The sequence below is a fragment of the Grampus griseus genome (assembly GCF_964374135.1).
Source record: "Grampus griseus genome assembly, chromosome: 14".
Classification (NCBI taxonomy): Eukaryota; Metazoa; Chordata; class Mammalia; order Artiodactyla; family Delphinidae; genus Grampus; species Grampus griseus.
The window spans coordinates 62,384,234-62,404,143 of NC_139008.1; the positions used below are offsets into that span (position 1 = coordinate 62,384,234).

Genomic DNA, 19,910 nt, shown 5'->3' on the forward strand with positions numbered 1-19,910 from the left:
TCCCTGTTCTAGCAGCCTCTCAGTAATTGAAGGAACAAATGAGTGAATAGGTGAATGCATGCTTCCTGCTGCCTGGTGCTGGAGTCTAGCAGAGGAGACAGACCCTTACTAGATCATCCCACAAAAAAATTAGGAATTGGCTGACGGTGGCAAGCGTGGTATGGGGAATCCAAGATGGCAGAGTCCTCTCTCTGGCACTTTGGGGAGTATTACAGTGTTGGTGATGATGGTGATGGTGGTGATGATAGCAGCTACTGTGGATTTTCCTTCTTGGTTCTCTCATGTATAACGCTAATATCAGAATGAGTTTTCCTTCCCTGGATCCAGAAGAACTGGATGTAGTGGAGGATGAGGCGGGGGAGGTGATCGGCAGGTATATGGGAAAAGGTACTGTCCTGACCTGCCACGTGATCTGAGGCTGCCCCCTGTTTCTCCTCAGCCTTGCTCCATGGTCAAGTGGAAGAAGGTCTGAGGGTTCGTCTGGTGCTGATAGTGTGGGAGTCCATGAAGCAGGTTGTTTCCTGGCTGATCCCAAATTGCCTCAAGAGTCCTCAAGTCAGGAAAGGCTAGAGGCCAGGGCCTTTACACCAGACATGGCTCGGTGAATGTGAGACCTTTTCCTTAGGACCTAAGCTGGGGTCTGGTATTTCCAGATAGAACGAGGTCCCAATTCAGACCATCAGCCTGTTAGGTCAGAGTTTAGAACAGATGTGGCCAGAGCTGTCCCCTCCCTTGCTTCCCACAAAGAAAGCTGTCCTTGATGCCTGGAACTGCAGCAACCATCTTGTGACCTTGAGATGATGAGCATGAAGACAACATGTTAAGGATGGCAGAATGAGAAGTTAGAAAGAACCTGGATTTCCTGTTGGCCTTGTTGAGCAGTTTAATGTTTTCCTGGGTGATTTAAGAGCAACTTGACTGTGATAATCATGAAGATGGTGTACAAAATGAACAAACTTGTGGAATTAGAAAAGAATCCAAAATCCACATCATGGTCTACAAGGCCCTGTTTGTTGGGCCCTACTCCAGTTTCAGTGTCATCCCTTACGTTTCTCCCTCCACTCTGGCTTTTTTTTCATATCCTTGAATGAGCCCTTTCCAACCTCAGGGCCTCAGTTCCTATCCTTCCCACTCCTGGAACCCTCTCCCCACTGCCCTTGATCTGGCTGTCCCTCCTTACCATTCAGATCTAAGCTGAAAGGTCAGCTCCACAGGGTAGCCTCCACCTAAATAGGTTCCTCAGCTGCCCTGCCTCATGGCCTCCAACTGGGTTATTCCAACTGGGTTATAACATTTCACAATTCCTCATTAGAGAGTTGTGTATTTGTTTCCTTGTTTATTTTTTATCTTCCCCACAGGACTGTATGTACCACCTAGCCAGGTGTTTTTGTTCCCCCTATATCCTTGCATCCAACATTGTCTCTGACACCAAGACAGCCTCAACACCTATGTGTTGTATGAATGAATGAATACTTCATTATTCATTCATTCATCCATTATTCATTCAACTAAAACAAAAGGTGGGTTAAAAAAAAAAAAGCAAATTGTGAAAGGAAATAGACAAGAGTAGCTCTAACCACAGAGCTCGGAATCTGGAACCCGATGGCCTGAGTTCCAGTCCTGCTCTGCCACTTACTAGCTTATGAACTTAGGTGAGTTCCTTAACCTCTCTGTGCCTCACTTCACTCATCTTTAAAATGGGCATAATAAAAGAACCTAACACTTAACAGTTACTATGAGGATTAATGAGTTAATATTTGTAAAGTACTTAGAACAGTGTCTGGCACATGGGAAGTGGAAGTAAGTATTAGCCATTAGAAAGTTTTAAGAACATGCCAAACGATGCCATGTGCCACATATGGATACGCACATATATACACAGTAAAACTATAAAGACACTCATAGAAATGATTCCAAATTCAGTCTAATGGCTTCCTTTTGGACAGGAGAGTAGGAGATAGAATCAGTCAGGAATATACGTGGAGCTTCAGTTATAGCTGTAATTTTTTACTCAAAAATTTGGAAGTAATCATGGTTGTGCATTTCATTTCCTGTCAAGTCTTTTTGAAGCACCTCCTCTGTGTACTCCAGCTCTGGTATCTGGATTTGGTAGATCAGTCTGGTTTCCTGTCCCCCTCTCTGGCAAGGTGGTGAAGAACAGGGTCAGAATTTGGAGTCGGGGAGGCTTGGGAGTGAATCCCGAGGCTGCCATGTCCTCACTGAGCAAGGCTGTCCCCGTCTTAGGGATCCAGGCACGATCGTAGTCACTTCTGGGGCTGCTCTGAGGATTCAGTGAGAGGAGGGCTTTCTGAACTGGGAAGAGCTTATAAATGTTGCCTGTTTCCACTGCTTGGTCGTGTGGGCTCAGGGGTGGCTACTTGGATGCTTCCAGAGCCCAGGCAGGTAACATGACCACGTAAGGTTGGCCCATTGTCATGGGCCATAGGGCATGGTGGGGACTGTGATCTGGAGAGGGTGTGCCCTGTCTAAGGCGGTGGGTGCCAGGGGGCATCTGGGCTCAACGTGGCCAGATCTGCTGATTGTTCGAAGGAAACCAGTAACCTGGATTTTTGCAGGGACATTTCTGTAGTTTTCACTCTGGCCTCACAAAGTACATGGTGGGCAGCGACAGCCCGAGGCCACCTCCTTGAGACTTACCTGATGGACACACCGCCGCTTACCCTTCAGCTGCACCTCCCTGGGCCCCAGATCTCCAGCAGTGCTGAGGTCCTCAGGTCCTGACTTTTGTCCCACCCCCACCCCCAGTGAAGGGGAGTGGGATTTCTACTGGTGCGATGTTAGCTGGCTCCGGGAGAATTTCGACCACACCTACATGGATGAGCACGTGCGGATCAGTCACTTCCGAAACCACTACGAGGTGAGCTGGGTGGGCCCAGGGGACTGGGTGTGGCAATGAGCAGGGGCTGGCTTGGGGGTACAAGGACCAGAATGGAAAAGTACAAGGGAATTTGGGGTACATGCCAGGTGAGAGATATGTGCCCTAGATTCACGATGAGCTAAATAGTGTGAGGGAATAGGGATCTCAGACCTGAGGAACAGCCCACCTTGGGGAGGGGACTGAGGTCATGGGCCGTCTGACTTCAGGTGCGAAGGCTAAAGAAGCAGGATGCTTGAGGGATTATGTGATTTCAGGGTGAGGCAAGTTGAGCTGTTTGGAGTCTGGAGATGGGAGAGAGCTCTGGGAGGAACCATACCACAAAGATGGGACTCGAGAGGCCAGTGGTGGGAGATTTAAAAAGTTTAGTGCAGCTTAGCAGTTAGAAAAAGAATTTTGGCATCAGACAGGCCGGGTCAAACCCTGGCTGTGCTGCCTGTTAGCTGGATAGCTCTGGGCAACTGACAACCTTCTGAGCCTCAGTTTCCTCACCTGTAAAGTGGGGATAATTATAGAATAGCAGGCTCTCAGTCAAAGTTACTCTCATTGTTACTCTTTTTTTAACCCTTTTTTTTTTAAGATTTATTTTTATTTATTTATTTTGGCTGGGCCGGGTCTTAGTTGAGGCATGTGGGATCTTCGTTGTGGCGTGTGGAATCTTTTAGTTGCAGCATGCAGGCTTCTTAGTTGCGGCATGCAGCATCTAGTTCCCTGACCAGGGACTGAACCCAGGCACCCTGCATTGGGAGCACAGAGTCCTTCCCACTGGACCACCAGGGGAGTCCCTCTTATTGTTACTCTTACCGTACAGAGAATGGGGGCTGTGGGGGGCAGTTGGTGGGGTGGTTGGAGAGGGGCAGTTGGTGGGACGGGTGGTGCAGGGCAGTGGGCATGAGCGCCAATGGCCTGCCTATCCATCATGCTGCTCAGCTGACCCGCAAGAACTACATGGTGAAGAACCTGAAGCGCTTCCGGAAACAGCTGGAGCGCGAGGCGGGAAAGCTGGAGGCAGCCAAGTGCGACTTCTTCCCCAAAACCTTTGAGATGCCCTGCGAGTACCATCTGTTTGTGGAGGAGTTTCGCAAAAACCCAGGAATCACCTGGATCATGAAGCCTGTGAGTGCCCAGTGCTGGGGACTGGGGAGAGGGGGTGTCCCAGGGACCAGAGCAGGGATCCTCCATTGACACAGGAGTCTGCCAATGGAGAAGGACAGGACTCTGCCTGGGAATTCAGCCTTAGATGCACCATCTGCCTTTCCCTAAAGCAGGGGTCCCCAACTCCCGGTCCGGAACCTGTTAGGAAGCAGATGCACAGCAGGAGATGAGCGGCGGGCGAGGGAGCAAAGCTTCATCTGCTGCTCCCCATCACTCCCCATTGCTCCCCATCACTCCCCATCACTCCCCATCTCTCCCCATTGCTCCATCTGCCGCTCCCCATCGCTCCCCATCGCTCCCCACCTCTCCCCATCTCTCCCCATCTCTCCCCATCGCTCCCCATCACTCCCCATCGCTCCCCATCTCTCCCCATCGCTCCCCATTGCTCCCCATCTCTCCCCATCTCTCCCCATCACTCCCCATCACTCCCCATCGCTCTATCTACTGCTCCTCATCTCTCCCCATCGCTGCCCATTGCTCCCCATCTCTCCCCATCTCTCCCCATCACTCCCCATCACTCCCCATCGCTCTATCTACTGCTCCTCATCTCTCCCCATCGCTCCCCATTGCTCCCCATCTCTCCCCATCTCTCCCCATCACTCCCCATCACTCCCCATCGCTCTATCTACTGCTCCTCATCTCTCCCCATCGCTGCCCATTGCTCCATCTCCCACTCCCCATCTCTCTCCATCTCTCCACATTGCTCCCCATCTCTCCCCATCGCTCCTCATCTCTCCCCATCTCTCCCCATTTCTTCCCATCTCTCCCCATCACTCCCCATCGCTCTATCTGCTGCTACTCATTGCTCCCCATCGCTCGCATTACTGCCTGAACCACCCCCACCCTCACCCCTGTCCGTGGGAAAAATTGTCTTCCACAAAACTGGTCCCTGGTGCCAAAAAGTTTGGGGACCACTGCCCTAAAGGACTGACTACATCTCCTCCTCTCTGCAGTGTGTGGACCCAGCACCTATGACTGCTGGTATACAGTAGATGCTCAATAAATGTTCACTAGATAAACAAGTGATCCTCAGGACACCAAGGCAGGGAATCCAGAGTCTCTCTTCCTGAAATGAATGAAAACAATGGCCAGGCTGTGAGAAGTGCTTTACTTGCATTGCCCCACTTCTTGTAATGGTCCTTGGGAGGAGGTATTACCAGCCCCATTTTAAAGATGAGGAGCCTGAGACCTATTCATTCAAGCATCCCACAAATGCTTATTGAGCACTTGCCATGTGCCAGGCACAGAACTAGATGGTGGGGATACAGCTCTCAGCAAGTCAGACGTGGGTCTCTGCCCTCCTTGAGGGCAGACAATATGCAGAGGATACACGTGTGATTATAGTTGTGCTAAGTGTCAATAAGGAGAATGGTGCCAGCAGAGGAAACAGCAGGAGGATTTCCCCCAGCCCTTCAGCAGGCTTCTCAGAAGAAGTGAGAGATTGGGCTCTGAGACCAAACCCCTTGGTTCAAATATTAGCTGTACCACCTACTGTGTGACTTCAGGCAGATTACTTAACTTCTCTGTGTCCCGGTTTCCCCATCTGCAAAGTGAGAATAACTATAGCACCTATCACATAATGTTGTGTGACTAAATGAGTTAACACAGGTACAGCACATATTAGGTCCTCAATGAATGATAGTTGTTGTTGTTATAAGAATTAGTATTGAAAAACAAACAAACAAAAGAAAACAAATAAATTTTTTAAAAAGAATTAGTATTGAGCTTCAACCTGAAGGATGCAGAGGAGTCAGCCTGGAGAAGGGCAGAGGTAGGGAAGAGCATTCCAGGAAGAGGGAACTGCATGACCAAAGGCCTTGCATCTGGAGGAAGCCCTAGATCAAGAAACTGAGTGGCGGGCAAGGGTACCAGAGCACCTGCCGGCCCCTCAGCCCTTCCTCGTGCCAGGACTGGCTCTCACCACAATGCCACCATGGCCTTGAATGGCATCATCAAAGCCCCCCTAGTATTTTCTGGGATTGGAAATGTGCTTGGCCCCAGGAAGGGAGTTGGGGGGTAAGGTAGGAGGGGGCAGCCCCCCTTGTGGAGCTGGAGATGGGCTAGTGTTGGCTCATGCAGATTTAGCCAATAGCACAGGTGAGTGGAGGGGGAAACTGGCAAAAAACACCAAGTGCTCCCAAAGAGACCAGAGCCAGGATTTACCCAGGCCTCCTGAAGTCTCACTGGAAGGCTCGGCCCCCTTCCCAGGAAGGCGGGAAGGCCAGCGAGGAGGGCTCAGAAGGGTGTTAGGCAGATGAACACTGCAACCCACCGGGCGGATCCCAATTCCCACCATTATCTCCTCAGACAAATGGTAATTTGTGCAAATTGGGAACAAGCAATTGCATATTAAGTTGATTCCTTTCCCAGCCCCCGCCTTTGTTAGCAGCAGAGACAGCTGTAATTAAGAGGAGGAATCTTGGCTCCATGTGTGTGTGTGTGTGTGTGTGTGTGTGTGTGTGTGTGTGTGTGTGTGTGTGTCCTCTCTCCTGAATCGCTGAGGCGCCCTGTCTGGCGTGGAGAGTGGGTGCTTCTAGTTAGAAGCCTGGTTCTGATTCTGATCCACCACTTATGAGCTGTGTGATCCTGAGCAGGTTACTAAACCCCTCTCAGTCCATTTCCTCATCTGTAAAACGGCCTTAATGGGTATACCTGCCTTACAGCGTTGTGAGAGGGTTCAGTGAAGTTACACATGAATTATACAAGCTGTATAAAGGGCTTGGCTCTTAGGTGCCCAATAATTAACCGCTTTTATTGTTATCACTGAGAGTCCAGACAACACTGCCTCTTCCCGCTGCCCCTGGGGAGCACTGGGTCAGTGCTTCCCAAATTTTAACGTGCTCACAAATCATCAGGGATCTGGCTAAAATGCAGAGCCCCTTTCAGCAGGTCTGGGTGGGCCCTGAGAGTCTGCCTTGCTAACCACCTCCCAGTGATGCCACTGGGGCTGGTCCACAGACAACACTTTGAGTAGTGAGAATATAGAAGGGCAGTTCTCAAACTTGAGAATTTTCTGGAAAGCTTATTAAAGCACACCCCCCCCAGAGTGTTGGCTTCAGTAGGCCTGGTGTGGGGCCTGAGAATATGCATTTCTAACAAATTCCCAGCTGCAGCAGTCAGGGATCTCCATGGAAATGGAACCGTTAGTGTGTGTATAAGGAAGTGGCTGTGTGATATTGCGGGAGCTGGTGAGTCTGAAATCTGTGAGGGCAGAAAACTCAGGCAGGATTTCTCTGTTACAGTCTTGAGGCAGAATTGCTTTCTTTTTCCAGAAGCCTCAAGCTGTGTTTGTCTGGTTCCTCTGAGAAACAGATTTAACAGGCCAGAGTTTGGCCTGTGAGACGAGGCGGAGGGAGCCTGGGGAGGCTGAGGGAGCTGTCACCCCACCAAGGCCAACCCCAGTGAGGGAGAGAGGGAAGGAAGGGTGGGCGAAGTCTCCTAATGCCCCGTGGCCTGACGGAAGTTCAACGAGGCCTGCGGAGGCCTCAAGCCCAAGTCGCTGTCAGGAGTCCCCTGTCTCCCAGGAGTGGGCCAGCCTTCAGATCCTTGCATCGAGAAGATGCAAGAAATGTTTAACAAAGATCTAGAAGAATTAAAGAACAAACAAACAGAGATGAAAAATTCAATAACTGAAATGAAAAATACACTAGAAGGAATCAATAGCAGAATAACTGAGGCAGAAGAACAGATAAGTGACCCAGAAGACAGAATGGTGGAATTCACTGCTGCAGAACAGAATAAAGAAAAAAGAATGAAAAGAAATGAAGACAGCCTAAGAGACCTCTGGGACAACATTAAACGCAACAACTTTCACATTATAGGGGTCCCAGAAGGAGAAGAGAGAGAGAAAGGACTCGAGAAAATATTTGAAGAGATTATAGTCGACAACTTCCCTAACATGGGAAAGGAAATAGCCACCCAAGTCCAGGAAGCGCAGCGAGTCCCATACAGGATAAACCCAAGGAGAAACACACTGAGACACATAGTAATCAAACTAGCAAAATTGAAGACAAAGAAAAATTATTGAAAGCAACAAGGGAAAAACGACAAATAACATACAAGGGAACACTCATAAGGTTAACAGCTGATTTCTCAGCAGAAACTCTATAAGCCAGAAGGGAGTGGCATGATATACTTAAGGTAATGAAAGGGAAGAACCTACAACCAAAATTACTCTACCTGGCAAGGGTCTCATCCAGATTTGATGGAGAAATCAAAAGCTTTAAGACAAGCAAAAGCTAAGAGAATTCAGCACCACCAAACCAGCTCTACAACAAATGCTAAAGGAACTTCTCTAAGTGGGAAACACAAGAGAAGGAAAGGACCTACAAAAACAAACCCAAAACAATTAAGAAAATGGTAATAGGAACATACATATTGATAATTACCTTAAAGGTGAATGGATTAAATGCCCCAACCAAAAGACACAGGCTTGCTGAATGGATACAAAAACAACACTCATATATATGCTGTCTACAAGAGACCCACTTCAGACCTAGGGGCACGTACAGACTGAAAGTGAGGGGATGGAAAAAGATATTCCATGCAAATGGAAATCAAAAGAAAACTGGAGTAGCAATACTCGTATCAGATAAAATAGACTTTAAAATAAAGAATGTTACAAGAGACAAGGAAGGACACTACATAACGATCAAGGGATCAATCCAAGAAGAAGATATAACAATTATAAATATATATGCACCCACATAGGAGCACCTCAATATATAAGGCAACTGCTAACAGCTGTAAAAGAGGAAATCGACAGTAATACAATAATAGTGGGGGATTTTAACACCTCACTTACACCAATGGACAGATCATCCAAACAGAAAATTAATAAGGAAACACAAGCTTTAAATGACACAATAGACCAGATAGATTTAATTGATATTTATAGGACATTCCATCCAAAAACAGCAGATTACACTTTCTTCTCAAGTGCGCACAGAACATTCTCCAGGATACATCACATCTTGGGTCACAAATCAAGCCTCAGTAAATATAAGAAAATTGAAATCATATCCAGCATCTTTTCTGACCACAACGCTATGAGATTAGAAATCAATTACAGGGAAAAAGACATAAAAAACACAAACACACATGGAAGCTAAACAATACGTTACTAAATAACCAAGAGATCACTGAAGACATCAAAGAGGAAATCAAAAAGTACCTAGAGACAAATGCCAACGAAAACATGGTGATACATACCTATGGGATGCAGCAAAAGGAGTTCTAAGAGGGAAGTTTATAGCAATACAAGCCTACCTCAAGAAACAAGAAACATGTCAAATCAACAATCTAACCTTACACCTAAGGGAACTAGAGAAAGAAGAACAAACAAAACCCAAAGTTAGCAGAATGAAAGAAATCGTAAAGATCAGAGCAGAAATAAATGAAATAGAAACAAAGAAAACAATAGCAACGATCAGTAAAACTAAAAGCTGGTTCTTTGAGAAGATAAACAAAATTGATAAACCATTAGCCAGACTCATCAAGAAAAAGAGGGAGAGGAGTCATATCAATAAAATTAGAAATGAAAAAGGGGAAATTACAACAGACACCGCAGAAATACAAAGCATCCTAAGAGACTACTACAAGCAACTCTATGCCAATAAAATGGACAACCTGGAAGAAATGGACAAATTCTTAGAGAGATATAACCTTCCAAGACTGAACCAGGAAGAAACAGAAACTATGAACAGACCAGTCACAAGTAATGAAATTGAAACTGTGATTAAAAATCTTCCAACTAACAAAAGTCTAGGACCAGATGGCTTCACAGGTGAATTCTATCAAACATTTAGAGAAGAGCTAACACCCATCCTTCTGAAACTCTTCCAAAAAACTGTGGAGGAAGGAACACTCCCAAACTCATTCTATGAGGCCACAATCACCCTGATACCAAACCAGACAAAGATACTACAAAAAAAGAAAATTACAGACCAATATCACTGAAGAATATAGATGCAAAAATCCTCAACAAAATACTAGCAAACAGAATCCAGCAACACATTAAAAGGATCATACACCATGATCAAGTGGGATTTATCCCAGGGATGCAAGGATTCTTCAATATATGCAAATCAATCAATGTGATACACCATATTAACAAATTGAAGAATAAAAACCATATGATCATCCCAATAGATGCAGAAAAAACTTTTGACAAAATTCAACACCCATTTATGATAAAAACTCTCCAGAAAGTGGAGCATAGAGGGAACCTACCTCAACATAACAAAGACCATATATGACAAACCCACAGCAAACATCATTCTCAATGGTGAAAAACTGAAAGCATTTCCTCTAAGATCAGGAACGAGACAAGGACGTCCACTCTCACTACTATTATTCCACATAGTTTTGGAAGTCCTAACCATGGCAATCAGAGAAGAAAAAGAAATAAAAGGAATACAAATTGGAAAAGAAGAAGTAAAACTGTCACTGTTTGCAGATGACATGATACTATACATGGAGAATCCTAAAGATGCCACCAGAAAACTACTAGAGCTAATCAATGAATTTGGTAAAGTTGCAGGATACAAAATTAATGCACAGAAATCTCTTGCATTCCTATACACTAATGATGAAAAATCTGAAAGAGAAATTAAGGAAATACTCCCATTTACCATTGCAACAAAAAGAATAAAATACCTAGGAATAAACCTACCTAGGGAGACAAAAAACCTGTATGCAGAAAACTAGAAGACACTGATGAAATAAATTAAAGATGATACAAACAGAGAGATATACCATGTTCTTGGATTGGAAGGATGAATATTGTGAAAATGACTATACTACCCAAAGCAATCTACAGATTCAATGCAATCCCTATCAAATTACCAATGGCATTTTTTACAGAACTAGAACAAAAAGTCTTAAAATTTGTATGGAGACAAAAAAGACTCCCAGTAGCCAAAGCAGTCTTGAGGGAAAAAAACGGAGCTGGATGAATCAGACTCCCTGACTTCAGACTATACTACAAAGCTACAGTAATCAAGACAATATGCTACTGGCACAAAAACAGAAATATAGATCAATGGAAGAGGATAGAAAGCCCAGAGATAAACCCATGCACCTATGGTCAACTATGACAAAGAAGGCAAGGATATACAATGGAGAAAAGACAGTCTCTTCAATAAGTGGTGCCAGGAAAACTGGACAGCTACATGTAAACGAATGGAATTAGAACACTCCCTACCACCATACACAAAAATAAACTCAAAATGGATTCAAGACCTAAATGTAAGACTGAACACTATAAAACTCTTAGAAGAAAACATAGGAAGAACACTCTTTGACATAAACGACAGCAAGATCTTTTTTGATCCACCTCCTAGAGTAATGGAAATAAAAACAAAAATAAACAAATGGGACCTAATGAAACCTAAAAGCTTTTGCAAAGCAAAGGAAGCTACAAACAAGACGAAAAGACAACCCTCAGAATGGGAGAAAATATTTGCAAACGAATCAATGGACAAAGGATTAATCTCCAAAATATATAAACACCTCATGCAGCTCAATATTAAAAAGACAAACAGCCCAATCCAAAAATGGCCAGAAAACCTAAATAGACATTTCTCCAAAGAAGACATACAGATGGCCAAGAAGCACATGAAAAGCTGCCCAACATCACTAGTTATTAGGGAAATGCAAATCAAAACTACAATGAGGTATCACCTCACACCAGTTAGAATGGGCATCATCAGAACATCTACAAAGAACAAATGCTGGAGAAGGTGTGGAGAAAAGGGAACCCTCTTGCACTGCTGGTGGGAATGTAAATTGATACAGCCACTATGGAGAACAGTATGGAGGTTCCTTAAAAAACTAAAAATAGAATTACCATATGATCCAGCAATCCCGCTCCTGGGCATATTCCCTGAGAAAACCATAATTCAAAAAGTCACAGGCACCCCAATGTTCATTGCAGCACTATTTACAATAGCCAGGTCATGGAAGCAACGTAAATACCCATTGACAGACAAATGGATAAAGAAGATGTGGTACATATATACAATGGAATATTGTTCAGCCATAAGAAGGAATGAAATTGGGTCATTTGTAGAGACGTGGATGAATCTAGAGACTGTCATACAGAGTGAAGTAAGTCAGAAAGAGAAAAACAAATATCGTATATTAACGCATATATGTGGAACCTTGAAAAATAGTACAGATGAACTGGTTTCCAGGGCAGAAATTGAGACACAGATGTAGAGAACAAACATATGGACACCAAGGGGGGAAAGCGGTGTGGGACAGGGGTGGTGGTGTGAAGAATTGGGAGATTGGGAGTGACATGTATACACTAATATGTATAAAATGGATGACTAATAAGAACCTGCTGTATAAAAAAATAAATAAAATTAAATTAAAAAAAAACCAAATTTGCGTAGCTTGTTATAATTTATATCCAACCTCAGTGTCTACCTTTGCAAAACTTTGGGACTAATGGTACATGGAACCTAACTGAGATGCTGTGATTTAAATAAGAGAGGATTTTTTATTCAAATTAAGTACATATAGGATTCCAGCTTTAGTGGGCGTTACCGTCTCCCCAGTATCCATTCCACTGCGGCTCCCCCATTCTATAGTGTAGATTCTATTTGGACTGAGTTTTTCCAGGTGATCCCATCTGTATCGCCCGTGTTTTCCTGTCTCCTCAGTAAAATTCTCTCACTTCCATTTTATGAATTTTGTCAAGTGGCCCCTTAGTTATCTATAAATGCGTAATTCTAATTACACATAATTCCAGTGTTTCCCTTTGGTGTTTGGAGGCTATCTTTAAGGAGTCTGAGATTTTCTGTCCCTTTTCCTGTTGACGAAGGGAGAAAAGCAAAACCATTTCTATAGTAGTATCATATGCAATAGTTTTCTTGTAGTTATCCCTCCACATAATTATAGCCAACACTCAACTGTCCTTTAAGAAAATTCATGATATGACTTTCTAGACAGAATTTAGAAACTAATTAATTACAGTACAACAGACTTCTTTAGCAAAAATACATTCAAGGGCTCCTTTTAAAAAGCAAACTTCTGTTGCACATAATTAAAGAATCATAGACCTTGACGGGTCTTTTATGATCATCTTTACAAATAAATTGAGATGAAGTATTCTTTTCAAGGGAATGATCACTTTGTTATTTTCACCCAGTGTTTTCACCCAACGGGATCTATGTAGCCATAATAAGGAACCAGGACATTCTATACGAGCTGAAATGGAGAGATGCTCAGGATAGAACGTGAAGTTGAAAAAGGTGCAAGCTGGTCAATCTTAGCATCTCTAGATGTGGAGCAAACAGACAACTGGGACGGAATAGCACCAGCTGTGTATTCTTGCCAAAAAGGGGAACCTGAATGTAACCAAACCTCTAGAGCTAAGTTTCATTTATAGGAAATACAAAGAAAAGAGGAATACTTTAAATGGTGCTACAAGGAAACAGACCAACCCAGAATATGGAACAGTGCACAGGACAATTGGTTTGTACACCTAGTCAATGGCAGGGGGAAAGGAGGGAGGACTGTCCTCAATTAAAAGAGACTTAGGTGTCATAACAACCAAATGCAATGTAGGGAGCTGTTTAGGTCTGGACTTAAACCTATTATAAAAGGACATTTTTGAGATAATCAGGGGAATTTGATTATGGACTGAAGAATCAGATGCTAAGACATCATTATTAATTATGTCTTATATGATAATGGTATTATGGTTATATAGCAGAGTGTCAATTTTTTGAAAACAAGATGCACACAAGTCTGTAAGGGTGAAATAACATGACATCTGGGATTTGTTTTAAAATGAAAGTTCGATAATTTTGAATTTGTGTATTGGGAGTATGTACTATTCTCTGCTTTTGATATGTCAGAAAATTTTAATGTAAAATAGTAAATAGAGGGCTTCCCTGGTGGCGCAGTGGTTGAGAGTCTGCCTGCCGATGCAGGGGACGCGGGTTCGCGCCCCGGTCCGGGAGGATCCCACATGCCGCGGAGCGGCTAGGCCTGTGAGCCATGGCCACTGAGCCTGCGTGTCCGGAGCCTGTGCTCCGCAACGGGAGAGGCCACAGCAGTGAGAGACCCGCGTACCGCAAAAAAAAAAAAAAAAAAGAAAAAAGAAAATGCAAGGTGAAAAAAATAAAGGTTTAATGAGGAAATGTGTGTAAAATCCTTGTGCCTGGTTCATTGTCGAGAAGTATTAGCTTCTAATATTACCACTGTTTAGGAACTATTCCCCTAAAGTTCTGTTTCTGTTGCTGCGTTCCCAAACTCCGTGGCTTGAAACAACAATCATCTCTTATTTAGCTCATGAGCCTCCGGCTTGGGCAGCACTTGACAGGGAAGGCTCATGGCTGCTCCAGCATCTACCTGGGCGGATTTACTGAGGGCTGGAGGACTCACTGCCAAGCTGACCCACTCGCTCCGCTAGCAAGTTGGTGCTGGCTGCTGGCTGGGAGTTCAGCCAGGGTTGGGGGCTGGAAGACTCAGTTGCCCCCAGTGTGGGCTTCTCCACATGACCCGAGCTTCCTCACAGCATGGTGGCTGGGTTCCAAGGGTGACCATCTCCAAAGAGAAAGCTGTGTGGAAGATGTGTTGCCTTTTATGACCCAGCACTGGAATTCCCACAGCATCACTTCTGCTGTACACAATTAGTTGAGACAGTCCTGAAGGCTCATGCAGATTCAAGGGGAACGGACATTGACTTTCCTCTTGTTGGAAGGTGGTGGGTAGCAAGGTTGGGGAAGACATGTGGGACTGGGAATATCGTTGTGATTGCTTTTGGAAACGACAGTCTGGTGGGGCTAGATGTTAGGTGATTTCCAGTCTCAACAACTCTGATATATCACCACGCAGGAAGTTTATTTTCCACTCTTTAGGATTATTCCAGGACATCTCCTGGAATAGGCATGTCAGTGACTAACAAGGCTTTAAACAATAAAGGCTTTTCATTATCTTATATAACAAGAAAGCTGGAGGTAGGCAGTTCCAGGTTTAGGGATGTGCTCAAAGGTGCCATTAAAAGCCCGGGCTTCTTCTCTTAGTCCACTCTGCCTCCTCAGTGTGTTGGGTTTCTGTCATCAAACTTGTCACCTTATGGATGTGAGATGGCTGTTGTAGCTGCAGGTATCACCTCCTCAGATGCAGCATTTGAACAAGGGGCAGACACTTTCTCTCTCTCTCTCTCTCTCTCTCTCTCTCTCTCCCCCCCCACCCCCAATCTCTCCCCCCCACCCCCAATCTCTCCCCATCCCTAATATTTTTAACAAGGATGAAATTCTTTCCTCAAAGCCCCAAGCAGATAACTCCTTAGGTCTCTTTGGCCAAAATGGGTCACATTTCCATTAGCTGCAAGGGAGGCTGGGAAAACAAGTATCTGGTCTTTCTGGCCTCCACCCTGAGAGGTGGGCTTTGTCAGCCAGGAACAAGAGGAAGTGGAATGGCTTTAGGGAAGTCAATCAACAGGGGTGGGGGTGGCGGTTCCTAGATCAAAAGGTATGAACTGTTAAAAAAAAGTGTTTTAATTGAAGTTTAATAAAACAGAAAGTTCCCAAATTATTAAGGATATAGCTTGATGAATTTTCACAAGGTGAACACTAGTACCCAGATTATACACAGAGCATTGCCAGCCCCTCAGCAGATCCCCCAGACCCCCTTTCCACCCACCACCCCCAGTCACTGACAGCATAGGTTCTTTTTGTCTGTTTTGGGACTTTATATAATTGGAATCATGCAGTACAGCTACATTGTGTCTGGTTTCTCTCCTTCAACATTATGTCCGTGCGATTCATCCATACTGATGTGGGTAGCTGTAAATTGTTAAGCATTGTTGTACACTATTCCATTGAGAGAATATTTATTCATTTGAGAGTTTCAAGGTTGGAGTTATTATGAATTGTGCTGCTTGGACATTGCCGTGCATGTCCATGGATGCCCACGTGCACACGTTTCTGTCACGGAGTTACCTAGGAGAGGAATCGCTGGGTCACAGGGGTGCCTGCCTTCAGTTTTAGTGGATGCTGCCCAACAGTTTCCCAACAATGCAGTGTGTGAGCGTTCCAGTTTCTCCACATCCTCACCAACACTTGGTAGTGTCTGCCTTTACTTTTAGCCATTCCTGGGGAGTGTGTAGTGCTATCATATTGGGGTTTTCATTTGCGTTTCCCTGAAGACTATGGGTCAGTGCCTTTTCATTGCTTACTCTGGGTCATCTCTCGCGAAGTGCCCGGTCAAGTCTTTGCACAGCTATGAACCGTTGGAAGCCCTGGATGCACACTGAGTAATTGTTTTCCAAAAGAGCTGTGCACGTGTGGCTGCCCCTGCACCACTGCCAGTGCTCCAGTATTTTGGGCACCCCATCTTCTGGGCACACACACCCTGAACCAGGGTGCACAGCATGGCAGGCAGAGCAGGGCTAGGTTTTTAGCTCCCACTGCCCCCACCGCTGGAAGCCCTTCTTGCAACAACCCGCGGCCATGCCTGATGGCCCTGCCCGCCTCACATCGTACCAAGAGCCTCGCTTTGACCAGCTGGGCCATGCTCAGAGGAGATGAGAACGAAATGAGAGTTTGCTCAGGCTGGGTGCATTTATGCTGGAGAAAAAATGGCTCCGGGGCACTTGCTCGGGGGCTGCAAATAACCAAAGGGCTGTTCTGGGGCCCAGGAACCAGATTTGTTGTAGGAGGCCTAGAGGCCAGAACCAGGCAGGCGAATTTTAACTCAACACAGGTTAAGCTGTGAAAGTTCCATGAGGTCTGGGTTACTGCTGTAGCATAAAGCCAAGCACAGAGTAGGCATCTAATATGTACCTTCTGGATGAAATGACTGCTTAATAGAGCTATCCTGCCGTGGAATGGGCTGTCAAGGGGTGGGGGCAGGTAGTGAGCTCCCCGGCACTGTGAATGTGCAAGGTCAGGCAGGTGACCACTGTGGAGGGATGTCACAGAGGGAGCAATGCCTTTGGTGCCTGCTGCCCTGCATGGTATGAAAGATTCTCCCAACCCCTAGACTCTGTGAAGCTTTGAATTATCCATGCTGGGATTCAATAAAGGCAGGCTGATTGCAGTATTAGCTGAAGCAAAATCTAATTAGGAAGGCAAATTGATTTCCAAAAAAAGAAGTGGATGATGTGTTCCCAGGACTGTTAGAAATGGCTTTTTAATTGTCTGCTCCTTTGTATTATTCATGCAATTGTGTGCCTTTGTGAGCTCAGTCGGTCTCTCACTTTCCTTCCCACTTCCCTCTCTCCCTCCCACCATGCTTAGCACCTTCTCTGTCCCAACCCCTTCAAGGCTGGGCTGGGCCATTCCTCAGGGACAGCTGGGGGGCCCTCGGGGACGGAAACAGAAAAATGCTGGGGAGGGGCCCCTGGGGAGGGGCCCCAGGCCCCCAAGCCCAGGGGCCAACAGGGAACCACACAGAGCTGAGAGCCAACCTTTCTGCCCTCACCCCCACCCCAGGTAGCCCGGTCTCAGGGGAAGGGCATCTTCCTCTTCCGGAGGTTGAAGGACATCATGGACTGGAAGAAGGTGAGCTTGCCCCTCCCCCTTCCTCCCCAAACCCTCCTTTGCCCTTGCATGGATGAGGGGCCCCTCCTCCTTGCCCTCAAAGCTTGGAGGGCTGGCCAAGAAGCCCTGCCTGCAGGCCTGCCTATGGGTGCAGGGTCTCTGGAGCCAAATTGCCTGGGTTCAAATCCTGACCTTGCCACTTAATAGCTGTGTGACCTTGGGCAAGTCATTTCACCTCTCTGTGGCCCTGTGAATCACTGAGTTAATATGTCTAAGAGAACGGTGCATTCTTTTCCTGGGCTTCCTGCTCACCTGGCTGCAGAGAGTTTGGCTAACTCTTCCTCCAGGTCCTGGACTGAGCCTGAGGCAGGTCCCTCCCTCCCCCAACCCCGTCTTTGTCACAGCAGAAATCCTGGTCCCAATCCTGCCTCAGCAGCTGTGTGGTCCTGGGGAAACTGCTGAGCCCCTTAGGGATGATAATGTGCAGGGTGGGTGTGAGGGGCAGGATGACAGAACTCCACAACGGGCACCTACCGTGTCAGCAGCTCACAGCAGGTGCTCAATAAATGAATTTTTCCTCCCCACCGTGTGTCCTGATTCCTCCCATGGAACTGTCGGGGCACCGCCGCGAAGAAGCTCACCAGCTTGGGGGCTTAGCCGGCTCCGAGCGCTGTCAACCCCTCTGGCAGCCACATGAGTATAGGTGGGGGTAGCCCTGGGTCCCAGAAAGAGAAGACCTGGTTGCCTCGATATTGAAGCAGCTTGGGGGTGGGGATGGTGGTAGGTGTAGAAAATTCTGGCCCTTGGGCCCAGAAGCCCTGAGTTCCAGCGCTCACTGCCACTGGCTGTTGTGTGACCTTACCAGGTGTGTGACATTTGCCTTTGGGCCTCGGTTTTCTCACAAGGTTACTGTGAAGGGGACAGTGGGTGGGAAAGGGCTTTGCAGATGGTGAGGTGAAAAGGAGCGTGCTATCCTCCTGAGCTGGGCTGGCCTGCAAAGAATTAGCAAGTAGAGAAGGGAGAGGAATGTCCTTGGAGGCCTGGGTGGTACTCCAGGCAGCACTGACCAACGGAACTTTCTACAGTGGCGGGGATGGTGCACACCTGTGCTCTCCAATGCCCTGACCACTAGCGACATGTTGATATACTGAACACTGGAAATGAGGCTAGTGCGACTGAAGGACTGGATTTTTAATTTATTTCCTCTTTTATTGCGGTAAAATATACGTAAAACTTACCAGTTTAACTCTATTTGTGTACAATTCAATGGCATTAAGTACATTCATAGTTTTGTGCAAGTCACCACCATCCATTTCTAGAACATTTTCATCTTCTCCAGCTGAAACTTGTAGCCATTAAACACTAATCCCTTCCTGCCCCCCTGCCCCCAGCCCCTGGCAGCCACCCTTCTACTTTCTGTCTCTATGAATTCCACTACTCTAGGTACCTCGTATAAGTGGAATCATACAATATTTGTCCTTTTATGTCTGGCTTGTTTCACTTAGCATGAAGCCTTTAAGTTTCCTCCATATTGTAGCATGTAACATCATTTCCTTTTAATCAATTTAAATATAAATGTACATAGCCACATGTGGCCAGTAGCTGCCCTACTGGGAAGCACAGATCTAGAGGCTAAATACCCAGGCTCTGGGCCCAGCCTGTGTGGGTCCACTTCCCAGCTGTACCACCAGTTGGCTGTGTTACCATGGGCAAGTCACTCCCCTTCTCTGTGCTTCAGTTTCTCATCTGTAAAACGGGAATAACATTAGTACTTTCCCGACAGGGTTGATTTAAGGATCAGATCATATACCCCCAAGTAGAGTGCCTATCACAATGCCTCATATACAGGAAATGCGAAAAAAATGTTAATAACAATTATTATTACAACTAGGCCACAAGAAGTTCTGATGACCAGAAAGATGATATTCCCGTGGAGAACTATGTAGCTCAGCATTACATCGAAAATCCCTACCTGATAGGAGGTAAGATGGCTGTCTCTGCTCCTGCCCTTCCATGGAATGGTCGATCAGTCAGTCAACAAGCCTTGATTAGCAGCCCAACGTGGGCTCAGCCTGACACCAGGCATGATGGGATGCAAAGACAGAATCCCACCCTGCATGCTCCCACCTCCCAGCCGTTGCCCCTAAGGTTCCCCCTGCCTGGCATGCCCTTCCCTCTCCCTTCCTGGTTCGCTAAAATCCTCTTCATTCTTCAAGAACCAGCTCCTTCATGCGTTTATCCAACAAATATTTACAAAGTGCCTAGTCAGTGCCAACCATCGTCCAGGGTGCTGGCTGCCCACCCTGTTCTCTTGGAGCTTACACTCCAATGAGCAGACAGCAATAAACCAGAAACAA

The 19,910-nt window shown here is 46.0% G+C and overlaps 1 protein-coding gene across 1 annotated transcript in view; it reads left to right on the forward strand.

Annotated features, from left to right (window-relative positions):
* TTLL9 (tubulin tyrosine ligase like 9) overlaps positions 1–19,910 on the forward strand; it is a gene marked incomplete at its 3' end in the record, with an annotated part of 42,634 nt that overhangs the window by 1,347 nt on the left and 21,377 nt on the right. Inside the window, exons 2-5 of the mRNA XM_082670726.1 lie at positions 2,767–2,878; positions 3,827–4,012; positions 17,506–17,574; positions 19,445–19,535. Coding sequence (XP_082526852.1) covers positions 2,767–2,878; positions 3,827–4,012; positions 17,506–17,574; positions 19,445–19,535 — 458 coding nt within the window. The remainder of the gene's footprint in view (positions 1–2,766; positions 2,879–3,826; positions 4,013–17,505; positions 17,575–19,444; positions 19,536–19,910) is intronic.